The 24161-nt window shown below is 41.6% G+C and overlaps 1 protein-coding gene across 2 annotated transcripts in view; it reads left to right on the top strand.

Annotated features, from left to right (window-relative positions):
• Positions 1-24161, top strand: part of EP300 (E1A binding protein p300) — a 1713356-nt gene that overhangs the window by 471682 nt on the left and 1217513 nt on the right. For both annotated transcript variants that reach the window (XM_044076495.1, XM_044076487.1), the window contains exon 5: positions 16352-16462. In XM_044076495.1, coding sequence (XP_043932430.1) covers positions 16352-16462 — 111 coding nt within the window. The remainder of the gene's footprint in view (positions 1-16351; positions 16463-24161) is intronic.

The following is a 24161-nucleotide window of genomic DNA, read 5'->3' as shown; positions in this document are numbered from 1 at the left end:
GTGAAAGTAATCTAACAGAAACGAGCATGAAAGAGCCAGAAAAGAAGCAAAGGTAATGAGAATATGCACAAACTAAGAAAACGGACTAGAGGCTACGACAAACTGTTAAGCACAAAAACGAAACAGAACAGGTGAGGCGGCACTTAAATAACAGCACAGTAAATTAATAAAATAGTAAATTTAATCAATGTGCTTACACAAACTTCTTCAGACATTGAAGAAGTTTGTGTAAGCACATTGATTAAATTTATTATTTTATTAATTTACTGTGCTGTTGTTTAAATGCCGCCTCACCTGTTCTGTTTCGTTTTTGTGCTTAATATGCACAAACTGCTTGTTTCATAAAAAGAACAAAACAGGGCAGTACAAGGGCTCAAAGCGCATTATTAAACAAGTGGGAAGCACAAAAGGCTCATTAAGGGAAATGTTTAAAGTAAAGATATTTGATGAGATGATTAAAAGAAAAGTAAAATGAGTCTGTTTAAAGGCAAAATGGGGCAGGTTTAGAGTAAAACGAGCACAAGAGAAGTACAGTGAGCATGAAAAGAGATTAAACAAGCAAAACAAATATAAGAAGGGTAAAAGTGGGCACAATGAGCATAAATAAAGCAGAGCGACTGCATGTTTTTTGGCAGTGTGCTGTGTTTTGGCATTTACGACTTCGTATTGTATCAAGGGCATAAGTAAAGTTATTCGAAGTATCTGTGTGTAAAAGTGCTTACACTGTGCGCTTATTACTGTGCATGTATTTCAGAGAGTTATTTGTGTGCAAAGTGCAACTATTTTGTGAATTTGAAGTCAAAGTATAGCCATTTCGAAAAGTTTGTTGTGCTGAGTGTGTTTGTTAATGTGCTGCCATTACAGAGTGTTTCTTGTACTGTAGAGAATTGCCTATAAAGATACCGCCATTTTGGGGAAGGTTTGGTGTGTTGTCTACTGTTTATTCGCAAAGTGCCATTACTTCAAAATGTTGAGTCTGAGCTTCTCCTGCCCACTTCATTCACATCATACAGTTATGTTGAAGTGCTTCTTAAAATGATAAATGACTTTAGTAATACAAGAAGTTCAAAAGTATTACGCTGCCCTCGAAACTTATTTTGCAAAGTCCGGTTACACACAGGTTTGTATCATTCAGTTTTCTGATGTATGTGTTATACTGATGACAGGTGATTTTGTGCAATACAGTAATTTCAACAATGATACAGTGCCAGAGTGATATTTATTTTGCAAAGTTCAATTATACAGAGGCTCGTTGTGCTATTGAGGAAAGTTGCAAATAGGTATTTTGGCTTTTCCCGGTTAGGGGTCGTCACAGCAGGACTGCAGTCTGCTCATGATTGGCAGTGGATTTTTACGGTGCCGAGTTGCCAGCCCGATGCCCAGCCTTCAAAGAAGGCATGCCCATTCACACTCGCACCTACCTGCATGTCTTTAGCGTCGCTCGACCACGGGGAGGACATGCAGACTCCACACAGAAGGCACTCCAGCCGAGAATCTAACGGGAGAACCTCTTGCTGTGAGGTGACATTGCTAACTGCTGCACCATCGCTGCTTACCTGAGCAAAGTTACAAATACTGGCATATATTTCTGGCATATATGTATGTGTTCGTGCTTATTTGCAAAACTTTTCACTGGCATATGTTGATATGGCAGACTGATTTTGAAAACCCTTACCACTTGTATTTGATGAGAATATTGCAGAGAATTGGAGAATATTTGAGCAAGAGTACGATATTTTTATAAAAGCAGCTTATTCACATAAAGATGCATGCACCAAGGCATTCATTTTGCTAAACATAGCTGGGTCAGAGGCCATAGAAAGAGAGCTTTCATTTGTGTATGCACTAGCAGTATATGAAGGAGAAGATGAAAACCATCTTATGTTACAGGCTGAGTTAAGGGAAGATCCCGAGTATTTGAAGCGCAAGTTCAGTGAAATGTGTAACCCCCAGACAAATATTACATTAGAGGCATTTGTTACACAGGAGAGATCAGAATCTGGGAAAACTTTTGCAGCTTGTATAACTGATCTGAGAAACAAGGCTAAAACTTGTTGGTTTGGTGACTTAAAAGATGAGTTGGTAAAGGACAAGCTTGTGTGTGGTATTAATAGTGCTGCTGTGAGAAAGATCTTGCTTTGTGGTAGGGATTTAACATTGAGTAAAGCCATAGAGATTTGCCAAATCCATGAAGTGACAGAGAAACACACATGTATGCTTGCAAGTGACAAGAGCATGGTTTCAGCAGGCTCCAGAGCAAATGTAGACAGCATGCAACACATGGCAAACAGAAATAGGCCTACTACGCACATGGCCGCTGCAACCCCTGCTGGATCACTAAGGAAACCACGTAGCTTTCCAGCAAGTTCTAAAACCAGTTCAGTTAAAGGCACATGCTCAGTACAGTACAAGCATGAATCAGCATGCTCAGTACAGTACAAGCATGAATCAGCAAAACCCAAGTCCAGCTTTGTTGTTAACTGTCGCAATTGTGGTGCAAATCAAGAGTTTAAAGGAGAAAAATGCTTATTTGGTCAGCAGTGTCACAAGTGTAAAAAATGGAACCATTTCCAAAATGTTTGCACATCAGGTAAACCTCATGCAGTAGTAAAGAAAGCAGGTTGATCAAGTAGAGATGCAGCAGTCAGCTTTCAATGTGGATGATGTATCAGTAATTGGTGAAAGAGTTAATGCAGTGACTTTACTGACAAAAAGCAAAGTGTTCTGTACAGTCCGGATCATAGGTAAATCCATAGAGCTTTAAGTAGACACTGGTTCAATGTGTAATGTAATATCAGCAGGCACATTTGCTAGAGTGAGAACTAATGAGCAGTTACGGAGGCGGAGAGATTCAAACCGTTGGCTCAGTGATGCTTTCCCGTTATTTGGCCAAGAACTGTTACAATATGTTGTCCTATGTGGTCATAAGACCAGTACAGTCTTTATTGGGTCTCAAAGATAGTTTGAGAATGAATATGCTTTCTTTTACCAAAGAAGTGCATCACATAAGTACACCTCCTAGTTCTAATTTTTCTGAAGCCATTTTTTCAGACTATGCTGATGTTTTCAGTGATAGGTTAGGCAGACTTCCAGTAGTGTATTCCATGAAGTTAGATCCAGAGTTCACTCCAGTAGTCAGACTAGCAAGAAGAGTTCCGCTAGCAGTGCAAAACACGTCAAGGCTCAGTTGGATAAAATGGTGCAGCAAGGTGTAATGTGTCCAGTTACAGAACCAACTGAATAAGTGTCGTGGATAGCAGCTCACAAAAAAGGCTCAGACGAAATCAGAATATGTATTGACTCAAGAGATTTGAAAAAAGCACTGAAAAGATCATATCATCCAATGCGCACAGTCTAAGAGGTCGCAGTTCAAAGACCAAATGCCACTGTTTTTTCTGTTTTGGATACAAAGAGTTTGTTTTGGAAAATGATGCTTGATCGCAAAGCCTCATTACTAACCACTTTTGGTACTCTATTTGGCAGCTACAGATTTCTAAGGATGCCATTTGAAATAAATTCTGCAGGTGAAGTCTTCCAGCGTGCAATGGAGCAATTTTTTTCAGGTTATCCTTGTGCTGTAATAGTAGACGATTTATTGGTTGGAGGCAGTTGTGAAACGGAGCATGACAGAAACCTAAAGAAAGTTCTAGACAGAGCACATGAAGTAAACTTGAGGCAAATTCAGACTTCCAGAAGTTAAGTATGTAGGCCATAAATGTACCAGTACTGGCTTGAGAAGAGACCTGACCAAGCAAGCAGCCATTGTTGAGATGTCAGCAGCATACAATGTTCAAGCTGTACAACGTTTTTTAGGCATGGTCAGCTGTTTAGGCAAGTTTATACCAGACTTCAGTGAGTTGACGGTACCTTTAAGAGAGCCAACACGCAAAAATGTTGCATGGTCATGGTTAGAACAGCACCAGAAGGCATTTGATGACCTCAAGCAGAGAAAATTGCCACCCCACCTACATTAAGATACCATGATGTGAACAAACCAGTTACTCTTTCCTGTGATGCTTCAAAATTTGGTCTAGCTGCACTTGTACTTCAAGAGGGCAGACCAGTAGCCTATGCTTCTAGAACACTTACCCAAACTGAGATGCAGAATGCTCAAATTGAGAGAACTTTTGACAATAGTATTTGCATGTTCCAAGTATCATGATTATATTTATGGTCAAGCTATTGAGATTGAGACCAATTACCAATCTGTAGTTACTATTCTAAAGAAGCCTATGCATTCAGCTCCAGCAAGGTTACAAAGAATGATGCCCACATTGCAAAAGTACAACTTCAAAATGGTCTCTACGAATGACAAACTACTCTGTCTGACTGATACTTTATCCAGATCGCCCAGGAATACAACAAAACAGCTTGATGGAGAAACTTTTGATTTTGATGTAATGGCAGTGCATCATTTTTCTACCACTAGGCTTGATGAGTTGAGAAAACACACTGACTGATCTGAATTTGCAAAAGTTCACTCATTGTCTTGATGTTGGATGGCCGTCAAAGCAGTCTAGTGTACTACTTGAAGTGCAAGCCTATTTTCCCTACAGAGATGAAATGTTGATAGAAGATGGCATCCACCAAAAGGCGAATGAGAGAGTTAGTATTTTGGCCTTCATTGCCGAAAGACATTGATAAAGTGCTTTCTTCTTCAGTATGCAGTGGTACTAGATTGCACTTGCAAAGAGAACCGCTTCAGCTACATCCGGTTCCTGAACTACCTTGGTCAACAGTAGCCACTGATGTATCTTTTGAGTGGAACAATCAACACTACTTGTTATTTGCAGACTGTTATTCAAATTAGGTAGTAGATCAATCTCAAACCAATCTAACATCTTCTACTGGTATTATTAAGCTGAAATGTAATTTCTCAGTCCATGGTAGTCTGCACAAAGTTATTTCTGACAGTGGTACTCAATTTACTAGCCAGTTTCAGAAATTTGCCAGAGAATGAGACTTTCTACACATTACCAGCAGTCCTGAGTATCCTCAGTCAAATGGCCTGACTGAGTGAGCTGTGCGGAGTGCGAAACGGCTGCTTGAATGGTCAAGATATGACAATTCAGACGTTTTCTTAAATCTGCTTAACCTTGGGAATTATACCTCATGATGATGTTCTCCGGTCTCCAGCTCAGCGACTTCTTTTCAGGCAAACAAGCACTACGCTACTTATTCCTATCGGTCTACTAAAGCCAAGAATAATAAGACCATCATGGTTCAATTATTTAAGAAACTTTCAATCCAGAAGTCATCGTACAAGTTGAGCAAACTTCTTTCTCCATTAAGGGAAGTAGAAATGGTCAGTCTTCAAACAGAAAAAGGTTTTGACAGCATAGAGAAAGTTATTGGCAAATGTCCTGAACCAAGATCCTATCTTATAGACTCGGAAGGTACACAGTATAGGCAAAACGTTAAACATCTGTTACCTGTATCAGAATCATCGCAACATTGTCATAGCAACTTAAACTCTCTCTCTCTCTCTCATAGAGACGACTATTGTTTCCATCCCAGAGAGTGTTTCCACCTCTGATTCCATCCCTGAAGATGTTCAAAGTAAATCACAGATCGAACATTTTTCAGAGACAGCTCCAGTAGTTAAGCCCAGTTCCCAATTTTATATGACACATTATGGACTGGTATCTAAGCCCAGTGTTAAGTATGTATCAACATGGACTTAACTGTGTATATATGTATCCCATCTTGTATAAATGCATGACTGATAATTGTCTGTGATATCTGCATGCCTAATACATTCATAACATTGCATGTTCTGTTTTTCAAGAGGGAAGATGTAGATCAGAGGGCATGTGCTATGTGCTGTGTCTTTAAAAAGCACGTCAAAGAGCATGCACATATAAATGTTAAACATGTGCCATTATTGAGAATGCAGCCAGGGAGTAAACATGCATGAATACGGCAGTTAGTTTGTATAGAAGTTACTTAAGTTAAAGTCAGTAAACGTCTATCATGATGTTTGTATTAAATAAAGCTGCTTAAACAGAAATACTCTTAAGACTCTTCTGTTGTGTTCAAAGTAAGAGAGTGGCATATATCTAAAATATATATAAATATTAAAAACCATGAATATAAATATTTATGTATGCAAACTATTAAAATCCAAACATAACCATAATACTAAGTGCTGTATTAAATACAGCACATTGCACATTCTTAAGTAAAACATTCACTAAAGGTTCAATGCAGTAATAATAATTAAAAAAAAAAAAAAAAAAAGAAAGAAAAACTGAACCACCCCTAAAAATCAATATATAAAAATCACTGATCTGAAATCTATTTTAAGGAAACTTTCTTTTTAAAGATAAAGGCAATAGAGAAAAATCATCTCTCCAATGCTTGAAGCCTTAATCCACAATAGACAGAAAATTGAAATCTGCTCATTCACGTCAGTCCAGTTTTTGGCATCAAAAACATTTGCCAATACACCTCCCGTTTCTCAAGTAATTTCATAATTTGTTTTTATTGTATTGAACCTTTATTGAATGTTTTATTTAAGAGTGTGCAATGTGCTATGTTTAGTATAACACTATTTAGTATTCTGGTTATGTTTGGGTTTTAATAGTTAATTGTATATATACATATTTATATTCATTGTTGTTAATATTTTTGGGTATCTATTGCAATTAATTTTATAATTTTTAACATTTATAATATTTATAAATATTGCCGTGATTTTAGTCTGCTTTGCGATTATGTTTCACATCACCACTTGTATTTCTTTAAGAACAGCTGTGATTGCTTGGGGGGGTTTGGCAGTCATTCCATTACTTTATTGGATGGTTTGAAACTCACTATGCTTTTAACATGGATTTCATTTTGTATTATCTGATGATGATTATTACTGAAGGAATGAAAGCACTTATCTTTTAACATTGTATCTCATATTTTGAGATTTGTATGAGAGTAGCCTAATGGTTAAGGTGTTTGCCTTACAAACACAAGGTGCAATGTTTGAGTCTCACAAGGGATAATTGGCTAGGCTTAAAATTGCTCGCAATGGCAGTTAGCAGTACTAACCTATGAACAAGGATTAAAGTATCATTCTCAGTATCTGGGTTTTGTCAGATGTTCATCGTGCATACAGCTGCAGTCATAACAGATGGGTTATCCTGCTGTCAGGCGGGTCCTCGGTCGGCCGAATTCCAAAGTCTAGATCCGGCGTCGGTTGTTGTCCCTTCCTCCCTGACGACAGTGCGGCAGGGGTATAAAAGAGGCAGCCGACGCCATTTTCTCCAGTCTGTCTTGCCGCGCGGTGCCCGAAGCAGAAGCAGTTCGCAAGTGCCGGTCGGCCAGCTCCTGAGATTTACGAAAGTATTTCAGCCGAAATCTTCTTGAAAGCTAAGAACCCCGTTGGGGAAACTTTTCTTGCCTCAGACCGATGTCAGACAAAGTTAATAATTGCATTTCATGTGGGAAGCAAATACCGCATAAAGATTTCCACTCTTACTGTATACCTTGCTTAGGCCCAGACCACGACGTCTCAGCCTGCCGTTTTTGTGCTAGATTCAACAAACGCACTATTAAGCGTCGGGCGGAGTTCGCCTTTCACTTTTTTGGCAAAAAATTTAATTATACTATGTCGTCGGATACTCCGACTCCAGTTTTGAACAAAAAACGCAAAGATAAGGACCGGCATACGAGGTCCGCACCACCTACTGATACCACGCTAAGGCCGACTACCGGTTCTTCGGTACTCAGCGAGGCGCCTACGCAGCCCCTGAGTACCGATGACAATGCATTACCGTGTCTTCAGTACCCGAGGTCACAGGCTCCTCGGCCCCCATTCCTACTACAGATACCGACGCCACTCCTGGCGGGGAAAATCAGAATTTAGACAGGCCTGCCATTTCTCAAGGGGTCTTCAGGCCTTCCTCCTTCTCTATTAAAGCCTTCACTAAATCTAAAACAGCCATGAAAACCAAAAAACAGGTTCCTCAGACACCTGCTCAAGGCACCATGCCTAAAAAGCAGATGCTTAAAATGGCTGAGGATTTGATTACTCTTATCAGGGGTTCTCAACCCCCCTCTGACAAAAGGCCTACATTAGAGGAAGACTACCCTTCCTCAGATCAAGCTTCTATTACCTCAGAACTATCTGAGGACCAGGATTGTGCCTATTTTCCATTCGAAGACTCTGATGCAGAGGAGTCTATTCCCTCGGACCCCCCCCCCCCCCGAGGACTTCTCTTTTGGGGAAACCATGCATACATTGAGGGAACACTTTCACTAGGAAGGCCAAGATTCCTCATATTCCAAGAAAAGGCTCAGGGTATTTCTTCTGCTCCCCCAGCATAGGCCTCTGGCTATCCCTCCTGTTTTAGATATATTGGATGATGTGTACACAGAAGCCAGCCTTAATCCTGATTCTTTGCCTCCAGCTCCTGTTAAACCAGACTGGTATTACCGGGTTCCTGATTCTCACCAGTTCCTATATAAAAGCCATACTGCTGACCCAGAAACTATTTCACAGGGTCCCAAGGGAATTAAGGCCTCTACTGCTAAAAACCCATTACCTTCAGAGAGAGATTCCAGATCTTTAGAAAGGTGGGGGAAAAAGGTGTACACCTCTGCCACTTCAACCATGAGGGCATTAAACTGTCAGTTCCATATGTTAAAGTATCAACAGTTTTTAATATCTTAGCTGAAAAGCAAAATGACACAGCCAGAACAAGCAGATTTAAAAGAGTTGCAGGATTTGTTGCATGGTGCAGAGCAAGTGGGTAAACATACCTTGCAGTGTGGTTTTGATGCTTGAGGCCTCATGTAGAGCTGCTGTTACGGGGTCTGTTATACGTAGGCATGCTTGGCTCAAAGAGCAAACCTTACCAGATCATGTCAAAGCTAAATTATTAGATGCACCTCTTCAAAAAGATGTATTGTTTGGTGTTAAAGCAGAGGAGGTGCTAAAGAAAATGGAGGAAAAAAGCAAAATCAATGCAAACAGTGAAAGATTTCCTGCAGATACAGCCTCCATGTTTCAGCAGAAACTGGCCTTCAAAAAATTGGTCCTTTCCAGCCATGGACAGACCTCAAAGGGGCAGATACAGGCGTCCAAGGGGGTAGAGGGCAACATCAAGGATCTTTCAGAGCCAGATAGTGGCAAGCACCAACCCCAAGAGGTGGAGAAGATAGATCACAGTCTTTAGAAAACAGACACAATGACTTCCCCCTGTATCTGCCAAGCAAAGCTTTAATGGCAGTACCTTTGGGCGGAAAACTGACATTATTCTCAAAAAAATTGGCATATTGTTACAAAAGACAAATGGATTCTGGACATTATAGACAGAGGCTGCAGGTTCCACTTTCACACCCTTCCAAAAATGAGAGGCATGCCAAACCTGCCACAAAATCAAAGGGCAGAGGCACAAAAACAAATTTCAGCTCTCATGGACATGAAAGCAATTCAAGAGGTACCTGCAAAAGAACAAGGTCAAGGGTTTTATTCCAGACTATTCCTGGTACCAATGAAAGACAAAGATTGGAGACCTATCTTAGACGTATCCATCCTAAACACATATCTACAGGTGCCAAATTTCAAGATTCTCACATTACAGCAGCTTCTTCCCATGCTCGGCAAGGAGTCTTGGCTGGTAACATTGGACCTCAAGGAGGCATACCTGCATGTCCCTATCAGACAAGATTGCAGAAGATACCTCAGATTTCTTGCAAGTTCAACCCATTACCAATTCTCTGCATTGCCCTTTGGCTTATCTACTGCGCCCAGAGTGTTTACGAAATGCCTGGCATCAGTAATCGCCTTCTGCAGACTACAAGGGATACAAATCTACCCATATCTGGATGACTGCCTGATCCAAGCGGACAGCAAGGACATACTACTGCAGCACCTGGCGTTTGTAATAAAACTGTTGAACTTCCTGGGATATACAGTCAACAAAAAGAAATCAAAACTAATACCCTCTCAACAAATAATTTTCCTGGGTGCCAACTTGGATACAACCACCCAGATGGCCTACCTCACGCCAGACAAGCAAGGGCAACTGTCTCAATACTTCAGAAAAATGGCAACTTACACCAGACTATAACTGCAAGGAAAGTCCTGCAGGCTGTGGGATTCATGGCGTCTTGCATCCTACTTATCCCATGTGCAAAGCTGCATATGAGGAAACTTCAGTGGTACCTAAAAAACTTATGGTCTCAACACAGCCACAGCTTGGAAGCAATTGTACCACTCATTCCATACCTTCAAAAGGAATTTATGTGGTGGGCTCAAGCTTGCCAAAGAAACACAGGTCTTCCTTTCTGTGTACCTCAAGCAACTCAAATCATCACAACAGATGCCTCAGACTACGCATGGGGAGCACACATGACAAATCAGTGCATTCAGGGAAAATGGGCACGAAAAGAGAAGCTCCTTCACATCAACCAAAAGGAAATGCTAGCCGTGCAAAAGGCTATTATGACCTTCAAAGACCTACTGCATCCAGGCCAGCTATTGATAAGGACAGACAACACCACAGTGATGTGGTACATAAACAAACAGGGGGGAACTCATTCATACCCCATGTGCAGGCAAGCCATGACCCTATGGAACACAGCACTGGAATTGAAAATTCAACTACAGGCACAATTCCTGCCAGGGAAGGAAAACACACTGGCAGACAACCTAAGCAGAAATATGACAGATCCACACGAATGGAAGTTGCATCCTCAAATTTTCACAAAGATAAATCGGCATGGGGACAGCCAGACATAGATCTGTTTGCTACCCACAGAAATTGCCAGTTGAAAAAATTTTGTTCAAGGACCTATCATCCACAGGCCTGGAAAGTGGACGCACTTTCCTTCAATTGGGAAACATTGACAGTCTATGCCTTCCCGCCTCTTCCACTTCTGCCCAAAGTTCTATTACAAGCCAGAGCAGAGAGGCTGAAAATGATTCTCATTGCTCCAGACTGGACAAGGCAACACTGGTATCCGCTCCTGAAGAGCCTGACACATTCCCCACCATGGATCCTACCTGTAGTCCCTCTTCTGTTGTCCCAGCACAACTACAAAACTCTTCACAGCCATCTCAAAGCTCTAAATCTAGCTGCATGGAGAATTCCTTGATTTCCCAACAGTTTCTCCTCTCCAAGGAGGTGCAGGATGTCATCTTGGAGGCCAGAAGACCTTTGACTAGAAAGGCCTACTCCGCCAAATGGAAACGATTTTGTGCCTGGAATCAAAAGAAGGGAAGAATACTTTGGTAATAAATATACCTCAAATTTTACAGTACCTAGCTGAGATGTTTAACAATGGACTTTCCTTCTCCTCCATCAAGATCCATGCTTCAGCCATTTCTGCACAATACAACACAGATCCTCCTTTATTCTATCATCCTCTCTTAAGGCAGTTCCTCAGAGGGGCAAAGAATATAAAACCCCCAAGGAAACTACCAGTCCCTGCTTGGGACCTCAACTTCGTATTGGAAAAACTGACCCTTCCTCCCTTCGAGCCAGCTTCTTCATCAGAGTTACAGTACTTGTCATGGAAAACAGCCTTTCTTCTGGCTATCACCTCAGCACGCAGGGTTTTGGAGCTACAGGCCCTCATGGGTGTGCAACCATTCATCATTTTCCATCAGGACAGAGTTTCCTTACGAACCCAACCCTACCTTTATGCCAAAGGTAGTATCCAGTGTAGCTTTGAATCAGACTATCCACTTTACCTACCTTTTATCCTAATCCACAAAACAAAGGGGAAAGACTACTACATTCCTTGGACATTCACAGACAACTTTGTTATTATTTGGACAGGACAAAGCCATTCAGGAAATCTGAGCAACTCTTTGTATCCTATGCTGCAGGTGCTCAAGGAAAGGCTATTTCCAAACAGACAATTTCAAAATGGATAGCCCACTGCATACGCTTTTGTTACTCATTTCATGGAAAAACTGTGCCTGCATGCATCAGATCCCACTCCACCAGAGACACAGCTACCTCTGCAGCCTTCCTCAGGGGGGTTCCTACCAAGGATATTTTGGAAGCAGCCACCTGGAGTTCAGTGCACACTTTCTCCAAGCACTATCACCTCCCACTATACTCTAAATCTAGAGCGGGCTTTGCCACAGCAGTCCTGCAGGGCATCCTAGCCCCTCCTAGTTCCACTTAGTGCCTACCACCCTTACTTAGCTTTGGGATTCTACCCATCTGTTATGACTGCAGCTGTATGCACGATGAACATAGTACAGTTTTGTATCTACCATAAATGTAGATGTTCGAGTGCTTATACAGCTGCAGTCCAGGTTTCCCTCTCTCCAACCCCTCTTAGGACAGGCCTTATGACAAACCCTTTTCATATAACCTTTTGGGGTACTCTTTTTATGGTGTATTTGCTTGCAACTACTGTTGTTGATTTATCAACATTGCATTTTTGCATAACATTGTTTGCCTTCCTTCTGGGGGCACCTGACATCTGGGGCAAGAAAAACTGAAGAAAATGGCGTCTGCTGCCTCTTTTATACCCCTGCCCGCACTGACGTCAGGGAGGAAGCGACAACAACCGACGGCGGACCTAGACTTTGGAATTCGGCTGACCGAGGACCCGCCTGACGGCAGGATAACCCATCTGTTATGACTGCAGCTGTATGAGCACTCGGACATCTACATTTATGGTAGGTACAAAACTGTACTTTCCTTGCCGTGACATTTCTCACTGCACTCGCTCATTGCAAACTAGATCTCGTCTCGAGGGGATGAAGGGCCTTTGGTACTCAGGAATATCATTCCTTAAGAGTCCACCAAGGAATGCAGGTAGCTGTGGACTGTGTCCCATATGTTGAATGAATGAAAATTGAGAACATCAGAAAAACAAGTTATGTACTTAACCAAAACGTTCCATCTGTGTTGTCCATTTTCATTCTTCCTCCACTCCGCTCCCTCCATCCCTTTCAATTTCTCACAAATGATTTCTGGAGGAATGAGACCTTTAAGGACACCAAGGATACCATATGTCCTTTGTGTTGAACTCCAGTTGTGGCAATTCTTTTATAGTCTCTTTCTCTCTCTCTCTCCTTCAAGCTGTAAATGGGATCTGAGGGAAGTTGGGCATGGTGCATTGTGGGTAGGAAAGCTTATCACAACAAGCTAGAATAATAGCTGAGTCGGATCAGACTGCTGGATCTGAACCAATACATTGAGGAAGAGTAAAAATGGATAACACAGATGGGATGTTATAGTAGGTACATACCTTGTTTTTATGAGGAAAGTGTCGCTGTTGAGTCAGTAGCAGAACACAGTGAAAATAGCCAAGTGAGAGTTCTCGATAAAGGTTAGTCATAGTCAGTGTTGCAGTACTAAGTCTTGACTTTCTGACATTTAGAAGTACATGGCTGGCCCAAATACCAGCCAAAGACTTTCACACTGTCTCACAGCCTGTCGATACCCTTGTCATCAAATATCATGACACCGCTGTAGAAGGACATCTGTCGGTTCCATCGTCAGTCTTCTCTTGCCATGTTGGTCCAGTGCACAAGGCAACTTGTATGAGTGTCTTCTGTCAGTTGGTCAGCTCAAAACCAGACGATTTAACGAAGCACCCCAATGAGGAATCTCTCTTATTTCTAGTTGTATTTTGCTGCTTAATATTCAAAAAGGTCAGTAATCTTTCATGTAGGAAACTGATCCCTCACAAAGATTTCTATTCTCGTTGTTTGTGCTGTTTAGGCTGTTTATCTTTTTGTGTTCTTTCCTAATTCACAGAACAATGTAAAGAGAATTCTTCACTCTTTGGGACGTACACAGGCAACAAAGATTCTACTTTCAAAGAACTAAATTCTCAAACAGATCTGATCAACTTTTGGAATTATTTACAGAAGGTAAAGAGGGAAATGCAGTATAATCTGCAGCGGTACAGCGGTAGCGTTGTTGCCTCACAGCAAGAGATTCTCCTGTTCGATTCTCAGCTGGAGTGCCTTCTGTATGGAGTCTGCATGTCCTCCCCGCGGTTGCATGGCCTCCAAAAGACATGCATGAATGGGCGTGCCTTCGCTGAAGGTTGGGCGTCGAGCTGGCAACTTGGCACCATAAAAATCTACTGCCAATCATTAGCGGACCGGAGTTTCGCTGTGGCGACCCCTAACTGGGAAAAGCCGAAAAGACAAACAAAGAGGGAAATGCAGTGGGGAAACTGATCTTCAGATGGATTGCCAACTGTATCTATTTTGATGCTGTCATCACTGAAAACAAATTACTGGCAGAGACTGGGCTCTCTCAACATAGGCATAGGCAACCACTACAGCATTTTTGAAAAGGAGCAGCGACCCAATCCTTCATAGAAGCAGCTACTTGGTATTTTGCACTGGTCTATATCACATAGTCGAAGTTACGTAACTTCGAACACCTACTGGTCAAACCATTATGTTCGAAGTTACATAATTTCGACTACCAAAAACGCAACTGACAACAGAATAAACTGTTGTAAGCAGGGGGCAAGCCCCCCTGCACCCCTCACCTTCCTGCTACTTAAATATACTAACTCCAAGATCGCACCACACTGAAGTGAATGGAAACCTCTGCCTATGGAGATTTCCATTCACAAGCTCAAACTTTTACAAATTCAAACACATGGTCTCGACCATATGTGGTTCGAACTCAAAGTTCGATGACTTGATAGGAACCTATTTTGCACTTGCTTTCACCAGACACTAACTACCACTTTTGTAGTATATCCAGAGCAGTGTTTCCTTCTGCCATCCTGCAGAGCCTGATGTATCCTATGCAGCAGCGTGTTCTCCAGCCACCCTAAGTTACATAGCTTTGGGAGTCCTCCCAAAACTTGGCACTGCAACAATAGCTATAATCTACACAGTACAGTTGTGTAGATAACATAACCATAATAATCAATGTCTAAGTAGATCAGCATTCAAGTACCTTTTCCCCTCCCTCATACTCCACCTTTCTTTTGCCTCTGAGGTTGGGGTTGATACCCTACCTGTAATCCTCCCACACTCACATGCACAACTTGTTTCATTCTACAAGTGTCACTTGTGGGTCAGTAGGGTCATTGGAGAAGATCATGCTCTGCTTAAGGAATGTGACTTGCCCAAGACAAGACCAGAGGATGTTGCTGATTGTTGAGCCTTTAATTGCTGATGTCCTGAATTTGGATGACAAGGGGGCCGGTGGCTGGGGGATGGTTTAAGACTTTGGTATTTGTGCCAGCTGCGGGCTACTACACAATAGGAAGTCCAAATATTGACCTGTTTAAATATCTGCAATTATGGTAAGTTATGTTCACAGTTTTACCTTCTGAGGTTGAACTTGGCATACCCGAGAGCAATAGATTCAGCTTCATGCAGTAGAATATATTGAGCTTTCTTGTTTTGCATGCATTTACATTAAAATCCCAATAGATAGCAAACTGTATCACTGTGTTGATGTTTGAATGTTGCAAGACAGATAATTATAATTTTAGAGTCAAAACTCAGTAAAGACGTTATTAAATGAGGTTTTAATTTTGTTTAAATAAATTTAACTGAGAAAGCCCATTGGACACAAGCACCCCATTATAAGGACAGCCTTGGGCCATTGTCTGGTTAATAGACTTGCTCAGAGTTGTACAGTAGGCAAATAAAGGTAGAATCAGACCCTGTACCCTTGGTTACAGGAAGCAGTTCATTAACAGTTCAGACTCTTAATCCAGTGCAGTGGCTGCCAGACAAAAACATGTTGCATTGCTGTGACCTCAAGAGACCTGTTTTTCTTTTCTTTTAAAGCTATTTTGATTCATTGACATTAGTCCTTTCTGGCTTTTGGATCCCCCTTCTTTTTTGTTTTGTTACTCTGCTACTGGCCACCTTGTATCCACAATCACCTTATGGGTGGCTGTCTCCATCACAAGTAATGGTGCTCTGTCTTTATTACTCATCCTGCGGAAGTAAAAGTAATCAGTTGGTCACAGTGCTTAACTGGATTTTTCTACATACTGTCCTAACCAAGCCTCCCTATACGTGAGCTTAATAGACATGTCCACACACTCGTATACAGCTCTTTACCTTAGAATTTGTCTGATTGTGCTAGTACAGTGTGTCTGGAATTGCCCTGTAGCATGTAACCCAATCCCTCACTTCATCCTCTAGGAAAGTAAAGCTGGCTATTGGTCACTAAGGTATCCTCACCTCTGAGTACATCATATCACTGCAGCATGTGGCTTGTAGATATGGAACATTTTTCACATCTGCACGCATCAACCCAGACATAAAACAGTTGAGGGGAACTTAAGTGAAGATGATTTGGCAACACAGGCAAGGCACAAGGGACTTTGTTTTTTAATAAGGATGTTGGAATGATTAGATTTTCCAATTTATTTTTTGTTCCTTCCTTCCTAGTTGCACACTGTGCATCCTCCCGACAAATCATCTCACATTGGAAGAATTGTACAAGACAGGACTGTCCTGTGTGCTTGCCCCTGAAGACTGCTGGTGATAAGAGAAATCAGAGTAAGTTTTGTATTAATTCATTAATTAATTTTGAAGCAATTAGTTAAAGAATACTGAGATGCATGTAGAGGAGTATGAGACCCTGGTCAAAAGGAAGAAATAGGCAACTTTCTGATGACACTGGTAAGTAAGTACCTCTATAGTAATTGTGTTGACTGTAGAGGGAATCCTCTGTTCTAAGCATCAAGTTCGGATCAGGACATTGTGGGCATGCAGGTGTGCATGGGTGATCACTGGTGATGTGATGTGATATGTTTACTTAGGTTCATAGGTAAATACTAGGCTAGCTGCCATTGTGGGTCATCTTAAGCCTAGCCAGTTTCTCTTTTTTTGTGCTCTAAAATAACATATCCCATTTGATTATGTATTGACCTTGCCCATCTCATGGTCTATAGTTATATGTTACCCCGTTGAGAGTAACTGGGATCATTACATGGGGTAAAGCATTTAGGAGCTGCCTTTGTCCATTAGTAGTACAGCAGGCAATCCTAGAGTAAATTTGCACAGCAGGCAATCCTAGAGTAAATTTTCTGTTTCTCTTCCATAGATCTAAGTTGCGCTTGAATATGGACAGGAGTGAACTTTGTTTTATGTGGATGGTGAGTCTGTTCCACAGCAGTGGTATCTTCTAAGAGATATACTTATCCCTCCAAACCATTCTGCTGATGTTGCAGAAGAGGTTTAGATCACTTGAGTGAGTATTTCTAATGCCATTTGACTTGTTGATGTGCAGTAAATCCAGCTGTAGTGGGTCGGAGGATGCCTTGTATTGTATACCAGACATTGGTAACCTCTCCGCAGTCTGTATGATAGAGTATCCTGACAAGGCTTTGAGTTAGTCCATGTAGAGTATGTTGTTTAGGCTTTTTATCCTTTTAGTAAGGAATCTCTGTGAATATTCCTGTTGTTGAATGTATCTGAACAGATACATGCCAAAGGAGCATTATATTCAATGACTGGCTTAATGAGGGTTGTGTAAAGGGGGACACTTGCATCCCTAGATCTAGACACAATCCCTTTGTTTATAGCTGTGCAGTATAGAAGGAAGTGGTAAGAGATCTGGGATCATGAATAAACTGTGACCTTAACTTTGACCACAATGTGTCTTCTGTAGTAAGGAAGAATTTCTACGTAGCACACTTGATTAACAAAGGCATTGCCTCTAGAGTAAAAGAGGTCATAACTCTTCTATATTCGTCACTAATCAGGCCTATAATTGAGTATATAATGCCCCTTTTGGCATGTACTGTACAAAGCATCTTCAGGAATTGGAGAGACCTCAGAGTTTTTTATGTAAGAAGATCAAGGGACTCCAGCACGAGCCATACACAGACTGACTAAAGTCCCTGTCACTATACTGAGTATCGTATAGACTTCTTAGGGGGGAGACTTGTGGCTGGCTTCCAGAGCAATCTCCAACCCAAACCTAATGAATTTGCGGCACATCCATAAATCAAATGGGACTAGAGCTAACTGTTCCAAGGACCTGAATATGGCCTGCGACTTAAATAGGACATGCTAGAGGGACAGATTTTCTCCCAGCGACTGCCGCATCTTTGGAATAGGCTTCTAATTCATGTGAAGCAGATCATCTCTAGGGCACTGTTCAAAAGGAACCTGGACGAGTGGATGGGGCACCATAAATTCTTACCGGGGTTCCACAATCCTCCTGGACATGGGCAGTCATTAATAAATACAAGTCTGAGTATTGACTAGAGTATCAGTGGTATTACATTGGGATGAAACGGCTAGGCTTGAAATGACTTCCGGATTGATAGCCTATTAACCTCTAACTATGCTGTTTCCCTCCTGTGTCACCTTATTCATCCTCCTCCTCATTCCTAACATCCCCACCAGTAGTAATAATAAATAAGCACACCTCAACTATTATTTCATTCTCCCCTGTCAACCATCTTCCTGCTAGTCACTCAAAAATCTCTCCAAGGTAGTTTCCCGTAACACCATTCCACTGTTGTAACCCCAAAATACTAAAAAATGACATTCCCAATGTCAAGGTAATACTTCTAACCCTCTGTGCTAAAATGCCATAATAAACAAACTGTATTTCTCCATCATACAACAGTGTGGTGAAGTCCATCCCAAACTAAAGAGTACATGCTACAGGTTTAAAAACAGTCACCCTAAAGATTAGAAGCATGTCCAAATAAAATCACAGATGTTCATGCCTAGATGACCCAACACAACCCAAGCATCCTATCCACAACAGAGACATGGCCAAATCCTGAAATGAAAGATGCTGAAATACTTGCCCCTTGGTTGTAATAATTCTAGGCTAGGTAGAACACACAAAAAATGAGTGGAGTAGCTGTAGTCTTCTCCGATATGCTCAGAGTAACTTCCTATATGGGCAGAATCCCAAATTTTGGAAAGCAGAAATCCTAATCTCATTCCTAAAACTTAATAGAGGCAAGATAATATGTATTGCTGTGCTATGTATCCTCCCAGAACAAAACATTCCAGAACTTGAAATGTACTATCCTGGATAAGCAGATACAGTCACAAATGCAATTATCCTCCTAAGTGATGTAAATATCGACTGGCAGTCTTTGTCCGCAAGTTCAGCAATCAACAGCATGAACCTCTTTGGATTCACTCAACTTAATACACCAGCAAGATATGGCAAAAATAACTCCCAATAGTCTATCCTGGACTGGATTCTGGTTGCCAACCCATCTAATTTTACCTCCTGAAATACCCTGTCTGATACACTAAGTGACCACCTACCAGTGTATACCCAGAGGAGTATTAAACAACTAACAAAGGAACATAAGCTCAAAACTACACACAATCTCTCCATTTTCTCCAAGGAGTCTTTCATTGAAGTTCTGAAAGCAGTTAACTGGTCTGTCCTAAAGACTTCCCTTAAATGATGCCGCTAATTACTTCAGTGCATCATTTTTACAAGAAGAATTAAAAAACATCCATACCCCATGGCACACAAGCCAGTGCAAACCCCTTATGAAAGACTGAAACAAAACATGGATTAACTGGCAAAAGAATAAAATTTACAAAAATTGGGTAACTATTCAGCTACAAAACCAAGTCAAGAAACAAATTAGAGTTAAAAAGTCTTTGTATACAAAGTTAGCCATAAAAAAAATAAATATAAAAATTCTGGTCCTCCATAGCCTCTCATCAACCTAGGTGTAAAAAAGGATCCCAGCCCATACTCAGACATTCCCCCTCTTCAGACAGCTACCTGTTGTAATACAGGAGTTGGCTATGCATTATATGAACCTGAAACACACAACACAACTCCTTTCTACAAAGCTAACTTTCCTCTACCTTAGACTCTAATTCATTTGTTTCACAAAACTCTGCTAACTGCAACTTCTCTGATACACATGCAGACAACTCCAACCACGTTATCTTTCAACCAGTTTCTGTAACTCCTAAAAAAGCTTTTACATAAACTAAAACCTTATTCCTCCTCGGCTGAAAACCTTCCCCCAGAATACCTAAATCTAGCTGCAGATGCAATAGCATACCCGATCAGCATTCTAATTAATAAATCATTAACAGAGTCTTGTGTCCCTAAATTTTGGAAAATGGCTGGTATTGTCCCCTTATGTAAAGGAGATAATTTCACTGACATTACAGATTTACGTCTCATAGCCATCCTGTCTCCCCTTTGTAAAATCCTTGAAAGATGTATACATCAACAATTTCTCCACTCTCTTTCTCTGACAAAATAAGCTAATCACCAGTATGCAACATGGATTTCGGCCAGACCACAGCACCTCCACTGCATTACTATCATTTACAGATGCTGTCAATAAAGCTTGCAGTTTTAATAAACTTGTTTCTGCAGCATTTCTAGATCTATCAAAAGCCTTTGGCATGGTGTCTCACAGTACATTTCTCAATCAACTCTCCGTCATGGGTCTGTCATCTCCTTCCGTTCAGTAGTTCCTGGCTACCTTTCCAACAGGCAACAAGCTGTACAATGGTAAGGATTCATATCTGCATTCCTTCCCACTTCCATAGGAGTTCCACAAGGATTCATCTTTGGCAATAACCTACATTCATGTTCTTGCGAAGGCACCTTGACTCAGTATGCAGATGACTCCACCGTAATCTACTCTTCAAACACAGTAACTCACCTACAAAAAGTCACTCAACAAGCTGTCATCTCTATTGAAAACTAGCTTACAAGAGCACAGCTCCTACTCATCCCCGAAAAAACAAACCGCTCCTCTTTATCCCAAAAACTCACACCCCTAGCAAAGCATAGTTGATCTTAAATTTGACCTCCATTTCCAAAGCAGTATCGAGAAAACCCATCAAAAATAGGCTTGCTCTACAGAAACAAACATTTTTTTCTGAGCACACCTCAAAAAATTGCTCTAGCCTACACTCTGCCCTTTCTACTCTGTGGAGAGTGGAACACCAATTCTAACCAATTTACAATTCTTCATTTAAAAAAAATTGAAAGCTACTACAGTTTTGTAGAGTTTTAATTGCATTTACTGTTTAGGGCTACACACTCAAATGTGTTCGCATTTTCTGTGTTTATTTACTATATTACATTGTTTAGCCCGTTTTAACAAAAAAAATACTATCTTGTTTGCTCATTTCCCACCTTTCCTAGCTAGTGTAGTCCAGATCCCAGGCTTTGCTGGTTTCAGGACTTTATTTTCTGTGTTCAGAGCTATCCAGACATTGCTGTGGTAGAGGGAAGTCCTACTGCTTACCAGTGGGAGTGGTGAGCATTGTACTGCCTATCTAACACTAGAGAGGAGTGGTTTCCAGCTCTGAAATTATTTTATTAGCCATTTTCGGCTGATTTCTATCCCTTTCAACTTTCTGGCTTAAAAATGTGTGTTTTTGCGCATTTTTCGCATCGTGTAGCACAGCGGGGCTATGGTTAAACCATTCCAGGTGCCAGAAAGTCTGCTTTTCAAATTTTCACTTAGAACTAGCTGGATTTTCAGTAGTAGCACTAAAATCTGAAACCCTGTGACTATCACTTGCTCTAGAACCTGCTAGAAAGCACTAGGAAGCCTTCAACTGACACTAGGAAGCCTTAAACTGATGCAACACTCCACTCTCCTTGTTAATAAGGAGAAATTAATCGTAGGCACTAAACAGCCTATAACTGCAACGTACCTTGCAAAGGTAAGGGAAAACCGCTCTTAAGCTTTACCAAAAAAGCACCTAAACAGGCATGTCCAAGGGTCAGCTTCCGGTGATTTCTCCTGTCCACCTGGTGAATCTGGGCATACTGGGGCAATGCAGCAACTGCCTCATGTACACAGACAACCCTCTCCTCCTACCACCCAACACTACAACCTGTGAAAGATGCACTTAAATAGCCAAACTGGAAGCAAAGCTTTCTCCAGCCAAGATTGTTCTAGACAGTCAAGAGGAGAAGGTTAACACCTGCACTACACTTCAAGCAACACACAGTCCTTCAAAACCCACACCATCAACACCCACACATAACAGCACTAAACCCACATATGCGGAGGCCCTTAACATTAACCTGCCCAAGCAACAAGGACATCCGAAGCTGAAATGCAAACAAACATCAGTCACAACCAAAGTGACACATAGCTCACAACACCAGTGTACCACCCAACAACAGCCCCTAAGGCACGACAACGTACCCAGCACTTTTTAGTCATGGGTGACTATAGTCAGGCACACTGATGTCCCACTCACCAGGCTGAGCAAGGAGAAAATTACAGTCAGCTACCTGTCGGGTGCCAGGATCCGCCACATAATGCATGCACTCAAGTCACTCCACAACAAGCACAAATATGACTGTCATTGTACATGTTGGAGTGAATGACTTGAGACGTACCTCCCTGGACTACATGAAAAGAGACATGGAAGAGCTCTCGGAACATGTGGCCTAGGCAGGTATGACCCCAGACCTGAGTAGCATCCTGCCTTCGCCCAGAATGATAAGTGTAAGGACAAAATGATTGACTTCAACAATTGGCTAAGCTTCTGGTGTCATTCAGAGGGGATCCAGCATCTGTCTGCCTGGGACAACATGATCGACAAACCACGATGCTTTGCCAGAGATGGTCTGCACCTGTCACCCCTGGGATTCAGGTTATTGGCTAAAGCTCTTGCCCACCCCTATAGTTCCTTTTTAGGCAAGGTTTAAAGGACAAAACCACCACCGTAACAGATACACGCACACAATATCTGAAGGTAATGCTACTCGATGCTAGAAGTCTAAACCTCAAAATGCACTCTCTTGAGACACTCCTAAAATGGAGAACATCGATGTCTGTGCAGTAACCGAGACCTGGTTCAAGACTCCAGAGAGCACCCTTGCAATACCAGGCTACAACTCTTACTACTCTTTTTGGCCACCAAACCAAGACCAAAACACTAAAGGTGGAGGAATGTCCATATTCACACCTTCAGGCTAGTTGCCCAACACAATGCATCTGAAATTCTCCAGGTGCAACTATAACACTAGGTAAGACTGCAGTCCAAATTGTAGCTTGCTACAGATCCCCCACCATGCCCCAAGATTCTTACTACACCTTTCTAAACATACTGGAAAATATTAAGATACAACCAAACCACCTAATACTGGGTGATTTCAACTACTCTGGGAAAGCTATTTGGGTACCAACACCTTTTCTCAACAGTTCTTGGAATTCATAAATTCCAACACCCTGGATTCAACTAATCCATTGCCCCACCAGGGGCTCCAGTATCCTAGACCTGGTCATTACCAACATGGGAGAAAGATGCTTCACATCAGTGGTCACCCCCTCATTGGTCAGATCTGACCATAAGCAAATCACCCTTGACATCCCCCCCCCCCCCAATAAGGAAACCTCGGTGTAAAAAAAAAAAAAAAAAAAAACTTCTCCAAAGCCAACTTCATGCTACTTAAGTCAGAAGTGACAAACTTCATGGCACCCATACAAATGGGAGCTGAAAGTTCGACTGCTGAATCCTACACTAAGGCACTATACGAGCACATCCACTCGTGCATGAATCGTGCCATCCCAAATAGAACCAAGACACTCTCCTGCAAAAAAAGGAAGCCAATCTGATGATCCCCTGCCATAAAAAAACTGTACAACAATAGGAAGAAACTGTTGCAGAAAAGAGGAAAATCCCAGGATGCAAAAAAACTCCCTTACCAGCTTCAGTAGGAAGCTGAGATCCCTCATAAAATCCTCCAAAGCTAGTTACGAAAATAAAATTGCCAAAGATTCCAAAGACAACCATAAGGCATTCTATAGTTATGTCAAGAATCTAAATGGCAATGCTCAGATCTGCTCTGAGCTACAGCAGAATGGCATTAAGTATACTGATCCCAAGGATATTGCTAATATCCTGGCAGATCAATTTAGTGCCAACTTCACCACCCTCTGACCCCCTAAAGAGCCCATCTCAATACCAAAAGATTGCCAAATTCCGGTAATCACTCACCCACAAACTAGTAAACCATCCACTAAATGTCCCATCCCTCCAGAATCTACTCCAGCCCTATCACACCACCAGACGACTAAGATCCAGCAACAGAAATCACTTGCACATCACTAAAGCCAATAACTCTGCTGTTGAAGCACTATTCTCTTGCGCCATAGCCAAGTTATGGAACTCCCTCCCACCCACAATTACCTCCATACCATCATGCACCCAATTCAAAACTTTACTAAAAGCGCACCTAAAAACATGCTGGCTATGGCCTTGCAAC

Source organism: Protopterus annectens, chromosome 1.part1 (genome assembly GCF_019279795.1).
Source record: "Protopterus annectens isolate FY-2018-M chromosome 1.part1, PAN1.0, whole genome shotgun sequence".
NCBI classification, from domain to species: domain Eukaryota; kingdom Metazoa; phylum Chordata; order Ceratodontiformes; family Protopteridae; genus Protopterus; species Protopterus annectens.
This window is presented reverse-complemented; position numbering and strand designations above follow the sequence as displayed.